Source organism: Leptopilina boulardi, unplaced genomic scaffold (assembly GCF_019393585.1).
Source record: "Leptopilina boulardi isolate dan_hultmark-lab unplaced genomic scaffold, ZJU_Lbou_2.1 LbouV2_317, whole genome shotgun sequence".
Lineage (NCBI taxonomy): Eukaryota > Metazoa > Arthropoda > Insecta > Hymenoptera > Figitidae > Leptopilina > Leptopilina boulardi.
Genome location: NW_026137882.1, coordinates 876,389 through 887,273, shown reverse-complemented (window position 1 = coordinate 887,273; position 10,885 = coordinate 876,389). Strand labels below are relative to the sequence as shown.

General features: G+C 30.0%; 1 protein-coding gene across 1 annotated transcript; it reads left to right on the top strand.

Moving 5' to 3' along the window:
- Positions 1-829: 829 nt before the first annotated feature.
- LOC127284058 (uncharacterized) lies at positions 830-2,992 on the top strand. Its single transcript, XM_051309341.1, has 2 exons — positions 830-1,487; positions 1,623-2,992. Exons 1-2 carry the CDS (start codon positions 830-832, stop codon positions 2,990-2,992), a joined length of 2,028 nt encoding a protein of 675 aa, XP_051165298.1.
- The last annotated feature ends 7,893 nt before the right edge of the window (positions 2,993-10,885 follow it).

The following is a 10,885-nucleotide window of genomic DNA, read 5'->3' as shown; positions in this document are numbered from 1 at the left end:
TTTCTTTTTTGTACTAAAAAGGCACTCTATTGTATCGACTACTAAGCCTCGACAGTTATGACTTAGATTATTTGTTTTGTGGTCAACAACATGTGACTTGTAAGGAATGGGGATGGTTCTTCCTCCCTTTTTAATTAAGTTTTAAATGTTTTAATTAATATACATGTTCTTGTTTTGTAGTTTTATTATTTTATAGTATTTGTGGTTATTTAACAAGAATATTTATTTGATAATGAAAGATAGAGAGTAGATTTCGAGATTTGATTGGTGAGTGAGGTTAGCTTTCTATGTTGTATGCTTGTGAAAAAGAGTGTATACATTTTTGTTAATTCACTTTTTTCGCAGATTGTTAATGCTCTGAGGAGGCTCTGCGTCGTAGAGCGAAAGCTCAGTTTTTGAAAAAATAAAAAAATATTGATCAGAGGAATAAAAATTATAACATCTTTCACTAAAGAAAGATATAAAAAAAAAAAAAACGTTACGTTTATGATTTCGACGTTCCAAATTTGAGTGGGGCTGTATGCCAGGTAGTTGATAAATTACGGCAATTGTAACGTATGAAGGTGTTCGGTTTTTTTTCAAAGGTCTGTTTTGTTGCGTTTGAAAAGTTAAAGATATTATCAGCGTTACGTATTGAATTCCAAATTTCAATATGATTTAAACTTTTCACTTTGATAGGATTATATATATATATATTAAATTAAAAATTTAATATGATTTATATGTTAAAAATTTAATCTTCGAATTTAAGAATGAATTATTAAAGTATTAATAAATACATATAAAAATTGCGTCTTAAATTTATTTAACTGTATCATTAAAAGTTAAAATGAATTTATCGCAGGCCTTACCAAACATAGACAAAAAATATATTGATCGAGAAATGTTGAAATTAACACTTTCATTGTATAATAATCCCCATCTCTCGCGGAAAGGTGTTGATGAAGTCGTAGATACTTTTAACAAGTTCACTTCGAAGATGTTTATTCCCTTTATTCAAAAGGAGATGGAAACACATGTCACGCCTATATCAACTGAAATGGCATATTCTAAATCGCAATTTATTTTAGAAAACTCAAAAGATGTCTTTAAAAAATTTTCAACTGAACACTTACGATTCAATATGTACGAAGAAAAAAGTTCATACATACGTCCACAACTCTTCGAAATTGGAAAAGAGCCGACTTACATCACAAAGGACGATAAAAGTGTAATAGTGGAAATGAAAAGCATTTTTGCAGCATACGTTCCATTAAAAGACACATTGCAAACTGTTCTTTCGAAACCGGGCATATTGGACTCAATAATTCAATATATGGATGATTTGGGTGCAGATAAAAAATACCTAAGAAATGTTATACAAGGGGATTTATGGTTAAAAAAGTACCACGATCCGGGTAAAATCATTATACCACTTCATTTTTACTTTGACGAGTTCGAAACAAGAAATCCTTTAGGTAGCCATGCTGGAGAAGAAAAATTGGGTGGTGCTTATGTTTCTATCGCTTGTTTACCTCCCCATCTTTCTGCAAAATTAAAAAACATCTTTATATCAACAATTTTTCACTCTAAACATTTAAAAACATTTGGTAATAAAAGAGTGTTTATAAAATCCATTAAAGATCTTCATCTACTATCAACACAGGGGATAACGCTAAATTTAAATGGTTTAAATCGAACAATATTCTTCCAATTAATACAAGTTCTAGGTGACAATTTGGGTCAAAATATGATTTGCGGATTTACAGATAGCTTTAAATTTATACGCTTTTGTAGAATTTGTACTGCAACGAATACCCAATGCTTTGAAATGATAGAAGAGGACGAATCTCTCTTGAGAGATGTAAAATCTTACGAAAAGAATATTGTTGAAAAAAATTTTTCGGACAGTGGATTAAAGGAAAAATGCGTTTTTAATGAGATAAACAAATTTGATATTGGGGAAAATAAGTCTCTGGATTTTATGCACGATGTACCCGAAGGAGTTGGAGTATATACTATGTCCAAAATAATAGAAGGATTAATATCTACGAAAGAAATAAGCTTAGAGGTCATTAACAACAGAATTGAAAGTTTTCCATTAAATGAAGTAGAAAAGTCTAACAGACCAAGGCCTATATTTTATTCTGTTGGAAAAAAGGGTGGTCAGAAAATAAAAATTAGACAGTCTGCTTCTGAGATGATGTGTTTGATTAGGTACTTTGGATTGATGGTTGGCAATCTTGTGTTTGAAAAAAACACTTATTGGAAACTCTATCTGGTTTTAAGAAAAATGGTTGGAATCATGACATCTCCAACATTGGACAGAGGACAAATCCAAAACTTGACAGAACTCATCAAGCAGCACAACAAGCAATACCTTCGTCTTTTTGGAAAATTAAAACCGAAAATGCACTTCCTTTTGCACTATCCAGGAATTATGTTATTGTTAGGACCTGTTGTTCATTTTTCTGCTATGAAGTTCGAGAGAAAAAACAAAGAGCTTAAAGAATTTGCAACTGCAACGACATCAAACATCAATTTACCATTATCGATTGCCATTCGCCACCAACTAAATTTATGTTATAAAACGGAATTATGTCCACATATAGAAAAGGACATTATACTCGGAACAATTCATAATACAAATGCACACACTGATTTAAAAAATTTAATTCCGACCTTACCCGATGGAGTACCAACATATACTTTGAAAGAAATTGAAATATTCGGCAAAAAAATTTCTAAGGGAACAGTGATAGTTAGTAGAATTTCGGAAGATGGTCCTACTTTTGGAAAAGTGAAAAATATTTTCCACTGCAAAAATGTGTATATCGAAATTGAAGAATTCGAAACACTCTACTTCAATCACCATTTTTATGCGTATTGCGTCCAGTCTATTATGAACTCACCGATATTGTTAATAAATGTCGATTTAATACCTAGAATAACCCCTTGTTTATTCGTCGAAAAACTTGAAGATGAATTTATAGCGACTAGATTTGAAATATAAAGGTCAACTAACACACGCACAGTACCAAAACCGTAACAGGGTGTCAAATAAGGATTGAGAAAAAAATTCCCTGACTTTTTTTTATTTTTTCCCGGACATTTTAATAATCTTATTTCTGCTTTCTTTTGGACAAAAATATGGTTATTGACATATTTTACAATAAATTAATATATAATGGTAGTAACAAATGGTAATAAACACCATTCAAGTTTTTTTAGATTAAAAAATTTTTAAATTCACAAAGAATTTTAATTTTTGTAGAAATTTGCAGAAATTTTCCTGACTTTAAATAAAAATTTTCTGGAATTCTCTGACTTTTCCCTGACCAACAAAATTCCCTGACCTCTCGGACTTCCCTGACCGTTAGACACCCTGTTTAATCATTGAAATATTATAATAAAGGGTTTAAATAATAATCGTCGTGATTCTGTCCATTCTGTTTACACTTGAAGTTAGTCATGATTATGCTTCTGTTTTTTCAATGGTTTTAGAAGAATTAATATTAACAATTTGCCACTGAGAAAAAATAAATTATACAAATTTTTTCCTTGCTTTGAAAATTAACACTTTGTATTTTTCATTTTTTTATTATTCTCTTCATTTCATTCATTATTTTCAATTATTCATTCATTAAAAATATAAATCATGTGAATTTTTTCAATGCTTCGAACTAAAAGACTAAAGTTTATTAAAATAATGTTTTTGGCATATCGAAAGTATGCCGATTTTTTTAATTACTTCTAAACAAAATTAGAGAATTATTAAATGGTTAAGATTATTATTTAAAGATTAAGACACAGAAATAATAAAAATTTTTTTAAAAATTAAAAATTATTAAAAACTTATAGGGTCAACCGGGGTAAATCCGAACGGTTTTAGTAAGTTTCAACAATAACATAAGTTTTTTCTTTAAAAAAAAAATACTTCCGGTATTCTGGTGCATGAAGTTGTTACTTTACTTCCATAGAACAATTTTATGGGGTAGCATCATATATAAATACAAAAATCAAACAGGTTAAAAATTAAAATGCATTACACAATTAAAACCTTCCATAACTTTATCAAATCATAACGGATTTTTGAAAAACTTGGTACAGAAAGTATTTTGGAGTGATTGAATGTAAATACAAAAATAAAAGTCAAATTTTTTAAATTCAAAATGGCGGACTTTCCTAAAACTTATTTTTAAAAATGATCAAATTTGCTAACTCCAAATTCGTAATCAGCGATCCTGAAACCCCCCGAGTAACAATTTTCGAGCGAATCCAATAAATTTTTTAATTCTCGTCCACCATTTTGAAATTTGAAAAACTGACTTCAAATTGGTAATTAGCGACCCCAAAAACCGTAGAATACCAAATTTTATTAAGATCCTGAAAATCTTTTTTCAACAAACCATTTGGCAAAAAAATTGAAACACTCCTTCGAGAGAACAGAGATTAAGTTTCTGCTTATTAATTACTAACGAGGATAGGTATAGAAAGAAAAACTTTTATAATGTTAAAATAATAGTGTAATGAAATAAAAACAATTTTGTGTGGCTCTGATGTAAAAAAAAATTATTGAAAATACCGTTCGGATTTACCCCGGTTTTCCAATTATCCTGGGTAAATACGAACGGTCTGATATTATTAATAAAATTTTACAGAAGGCAAAAATCAAAAATAGTTTCTGTTCTAGTATTAATAACAAACAATTATAAATAATAAAATAAATTTTTAGCTTCTATTTCTTCAAATACGAGAGAAAATACTGAAAGAGTGTCATCTTTGATTTTTAATCTTTTTTGCAATACTCGTTATCTTTGTTTATGCTGTTGCTAATTAACAAACGAAAAATGAGACAATACTTAGAATCTCTTGAAGAGGATCTGAGATAAAAATTCTCATATCGAACTTATTTTTAAAAATTTTAATTAAGCTGAAATAATTAGCGTTCGGATTTACCCCGGCTGACCCTAAATTATTTTTTAAATTAAAAATTAAAAAAAATAAAAATATAAAATTACGGAAAAACTAAAGTTTGACTGGGTGGATTACAACTAATCTGACGCTTGCCGGGTTAAAAAATTTAAAAAAAGTTTATTTATTTAAATAAAATTTTGTTTAATTAAATAAAATTTCTTCAATATTTATTTTGTTCTTTGACATTAAACAAATTATATCAAATATAAATTTAAGAATCTATTTATCAAATAATTCTTTTACATTTATTAATAATTTTTTATAATTTCATAAATATTAATAACAATACATAACATATTCATCTTAACTTCATCTTTGAAATATAATAAAAAATTATTTAAATAAATCAAAACTGAGCAAAGAATTGAAAGCGGGCAGGTGATTCAGAAATATGCAAACTGAAAGTGGGCGTGGCTTAATAGTCTGTTCTATGAGTATCATACTGAGAGAGTATGAAGCTCATACAATCGTAGTATGTTTGTCTAACATACGTTTGGCGTATGGACTTCTTACTGATAAACTATGAATGTCATACAGTATTCGCATGAGAAAGTTTCATACATTAAACGTATGCCTCTTCATACTAAAAACGCATGGTTTTTCTCTCCGTGTAAGTAAGTATTTTTCCAAATTTTTATACACTTCTATACGTTATTGTTTACAAAACTGTAGCATCTATATTTATGTTTAGTTGATTAAATGTTCAAGTTTGTATTTACATTTTTCACACTTAAATTTATTTTTGTTAAGTGAAAATTAGTTAATATTTTTCAAATTTAGAATCAATTTTCGCTAATAACAATTTTTTTAATCAAATGTAAAGTTTTGGAAATGGAAAATTTTATTTTTTGGAATGGATGTTAAGGAGGTTAGTGAACCAAAAAAGCGTGGTCGTCCAGCTAAAAAAAGTAAAATTAGCATTAATGCAGGTAGAAAAAAAGTAAAAATTGAAGATGCTGGTAGAACTACTACGTATAGAAGAGCTCAAGAAGTTTTAAATTTTGCGGAAAATAACGTTGCTGTTGTTCAATTAGCTACACAAATTGGCAACAAAAAATTAATTGATCAGAATAAAGATATGAACCGTGATTTAAATTATTCTCATGAAAAAGTTGAAAGTACACACACCAGTGAAACAGCATTAGCATTTTATTTAGAACATAATTTTAATAAAAAAAGTTATACAGCTTTGACACAAGATACTAAGGCACGTGGTGTAGATATTTACCCTTGTTATAATATTCTTCAAAATTACAAGTCATCTGAAACAGAAGTTTTAGTACCTTTGCAAGACATACTTAACAAGACAAGTGAACGTTTGTGTGATTCTGTTGCTTTAAGCTGGGACAATAGAAATTTACGCCATCTCGAATTAACTACCACTTTAGGGTTTGATAGTTCATCAGGACATTTAAATCCGCATCAACATTATGATGATCGAAGCAACGAGATTTTAAATTCCTCTCAATCTTTGTTTGTTACAAGCATGATAATCATAAAATTGCAATCTTCTGGAACAAATAATAGTTCTTGGATTAATCCTACTACACAAAGTGTAAGATTCTGTCGGCCGCTTAGAATCGCGTTAGAAAAAAAAGATAATTTGTCAACGACTAGAGAATTCAGTCGATTAAATAAAGAGATAGAAAATTTGAAGACTCATACTTTTACTATGTCCAATAATAAAATAGTAACAGTAAAGTTTAATGTTTGGCAGACATTGTTTGATGGAAAGTGTGTTAACAGCATTGTCGGGAATAATGCGTCATGTAGGTGTCCAATGTGCTTGAGAAGTAATCATCAATTTGGGAATTTAAATGATAATTTTGGACCTGTGCAATCATCACTTAAATGCGGGTTAGGTTTGCTTCATTGTGAAATAAATTCTTTTGAACATTTGCTGCAGCTATCTTACAGAATGACTCTCGAAACATGGGATGTAAGAAAACCTTTTAAAGGTAATTTTTTAAACCTAGTTCTAAAATCAGTACTGTTTCTTTATTATACCAAAAATGGATTTTCATTAGCAAAATAAAACACATTGACTGAAATTATTTTATTTTATTATAATTATATTTACTTGCATTTAATTGAACTTTAATTAACTCGGACCACTTATCTTCTTTTTTTAGAATACAATGCCAAATAAGTCAAAAAATTTGTTTAAAATAATAATAATAATAAAATCTTTTCTTAGTAAAGAAAATTATGTTTAATTAAAAAATATATTAATTTAATTATTTTTAACAAATGTTTATTGGTATACATTATCTTTCTGTATAATAGTAAGAGAAAAATATGTTTTTATTAAGTCATAATATATTCTAATTACATAGATACATTCGAAACTAGAAAACGTTTAATACAGGAAAAGATATTTGAAGAACTTGGTGTAAAAGTTGACCAAGTATTGCAAGGACATGGAACTACTAATACAGGAAATCTTGCAAGAAAATGTTTTGAAAATCCAGAAAAGTTTGCATCTGCCCTTGAAATTGATCCCCAATTAGTTTCTAATATATCGACAGTATTATTAGCGTTCAAATGCAAGCAGCAGTTGATATTAGATGAATTGGAAAATTTTTCTTGGGAAACATACTGCCGCTATTATCAGCTGTACCCATGGGCTAGAATGAACCCTTCTCTTCATAAATTGCTTAAACACGAATGTCAGATTTGCAAAGAATTCCCATTACCTATGGCATATTTTGCCGAAGATGCAAGTGAAGCATGGCACAAATTATACAGAAAAAATTTTATTTCACAAGCGCGTCAAAATGCAAGAGATAATATAATTTTAGATGTTTTCTTTAGAGCAGTATACTCAACAGATCCCAAAATTTCACTATTTTACATAGATTACAGGGTTAAAAGCACACAAGAGCAAACAACTTCCAGCAAAAGTAAAACAATTTATTGTATAAGGGTAAATGAAAACCAAGCACTCTACCTTTTTCCTTCATCATGTTCAAACATAAATAATTACTGTATGAAATCAAAATTAATTTATCTGATGACCAATTTATTAGTTCTTTCCACTTGTAATTAGTTTACAAATAATTAAGTTTTAAGATATACAACGTTTAGAACTTGCTTCTATACATTAAATAATATTTTCCAGACAAATTGATCACCACGAAAGACAAAGAAGTAGAGATTACTGAAAGTGATGATGATAGCGAGTAAACTTAATGAGAGTGTTGCCTTTTCGCTCTATTAATTATCTATTTATTATTTTATCCTACGCCATTTTGAATTATAAGAAACTAACATCAGATTCGTAATCAGCGACCCCAAAAACCCCCGAGTGATGAGTTTCAAGCCAATTTGAACAACTTTTATATGTGTCATCCGCCATATTGAATAAGTTGACTCAAAATCTACTAAGAAAAATGTTTTTTCAAAGAAATACGAGCTGCTACCTTGTGCAGTAATGAATAAAAGAGATTTTTTAATGAAACTTCTGACTTCCACGTAAATTTTTAAGGTTATAAAATTATTATTAACGTTTCTGCTTATTTTTCCTGTAATCTGTGTACATCAATCTTTACTCTCCAACAAGATTTATCCTTTTATGTTGTTTCTGCTCAGAGTTCTACGATTTTGGAACGAAAAAGAGCGAAATCACCCACTGTGTGACGCCTCAGGAAAGAAAAAATGTCGGATTGTAATTGATTTCCGTAAACTTAATGATGAAACTGATCAAGACGCATATTTATTACCTTTAATAGAAGACATCTTGGAATCACTTGGGAAAGCAAAATTCTTTTCCGCTTTTGATTTATGCTCTGGATTTCATCAGATTCCTATGGCATAGGAGTCAAAAAAATACACAGCTTTTTTACACCAGAAGGACATTTTGAATTTAACAGAATGCCCTTTGGATTGAAAAATTCTCCCGCAACTTTCCAGCGAATGATGGATAACGCTTTACGTGGACTTAACGGTAGAATATGTTTTGTATACTTGGATGATATAATTGTTTTTGGTAGTACCTTTGAAGAACACAACAAAAATTGAGTCACTTTATTCAATAGACTACAAGATGTAGGACTCAAATTGCAACCGGACAAATGTGAATACTTACGACCTGAATTAGAGTTCTTAGGACATTTGATAACACCTGAAGGAATAAAACCAAACCCAGCTAAAATTGAAGCCATTTGTCTGTCGACTTCGTCTTTATGGCATGCAGGTGGTCTGTATGATTTGATATTAATAATTTTATTGCTTTTGAGAATGATGGAATGTTCTGTGAGATCTGTGCAAGGTAATGCATCGCCTTCCAGAGTAAAGATGTCATTGTAGCTGGCGATAATTTTCCAGACAACTTTAGCGTGGTCTTTTTCTATATGATCCAATCTTGAATTTTTTTGTAAATTTTCAATTTTAGTTGTAAGGTTTAAATTTTCATTAAGTTTCACTCCTGTTGTTGTATTTTCCTCTATTGTTAAAATACGGTCATAATTTATCTTTTGTGGTTTAAGGACGGGTTGGAAATCGTAATTATAAAAAGGAATTGTGATTTCCTTTTTTTTTATGCAAAATATTCCTTCAGGAATATTTTCGTTGTTTTCTATGAAAATATCGCCATCATCATCTTCTATTAGGATACGCCTTACTTGAGCGGTGTGTCCTGGAATGAATTCACTATCGTCATGTAGTGGTAGTTTGTTTTTATCTAGGTACAGATAATTTGATGTTATACTGTAACTCTCATATGCTTGTAAAAATGGTAAGCCAATGATCCCTGCTTCTGGTAATGGGAAGTTGTCATCAACAATGTGAAATAATTGTTTCTTTCCTAAATAATGTATATGTGTCGCTTCGTGAGAGAAATTAATACTTTTGCCCATAACAAATTTTTTCTGTTGGTAAAACCCTTTTGTTCCTGTTGGTAATTTAGAAGATTTAATCAGATTGATTGACGAGCCTGAGTCTATTAACAAACTGTAGATTCTTCCGTCTGAGTGTTTTCCTCTGATTGAAAGTAACCGTCCGCATATTGCTGAAATTCAGCTGACTCCTCGTACTGATTTATCTCTTCTTCTTCCTCCATCGAGACTATTTCTCCTTTTAAGCATGGAGACCATGTTTTCTTCTCTTGTGTGTCTTGAGTAATTCTGTTGACTTGTGGTGGTCGTTTCTGGTTCTGAGTAATTTGAAAATTTTGTCTTGGTTTATTATAACATTGATTTACCAAATTTCCCGGTTTTTTACAAGGATTACAAAACATTTGCATTCGTTGTTGTAATGGTAATCCATGGTTGGGAACAATCGTGGGTTGATTCCTTATGGCCGGTGCATTCCCTCTCGAAAAGTTATTTATTGCTGGGCGTCGCATAGTTGCGTAGTCAATTGGTTTTTTCATTGTAGATGCTGTCAATGCTCGACTTCTTACTTTCTCTCGGCACCAAATCTCTCCGTCTAGTGCTTCTTGAAAGGCTAAATTTAAATTTGTAGGTTTGGATGGTCTGACATGGTTACTGATATCATCTCTTAAGTTCATAACATATCTTTTAGTTGCGAATTTTTCTTCTATGTTAAATACTATTTTTCTTTCCCTAGAGTGAGGATGTTCTGATTGTATTGCATAGTTAAGATCATTAAAGACTGAACGAAATCTTTGATTGTATTGTTGCACTGTGTCAGTATTTTGTTTAATGGTGTCTAACTTTGCTCTACATATCTCAACTGATGTAGTTGCAATTAAATTTGTTTTTAAACATTGGAACAAATCTTCAAAAGAATCAATTGCATTATGCCGTATATATCTTTTGGCATTTCCCGATATTTTTTCAGTCAATATCAAATCTAACAATAGAGATGGTTGTGAACATCTTTCTTTTGCTTTCTTGATTGATTTGATAAAATCATTTACTCCAACATCGTCGCTGCCATTTAAATTTTCAATTGTCATAATAATGTC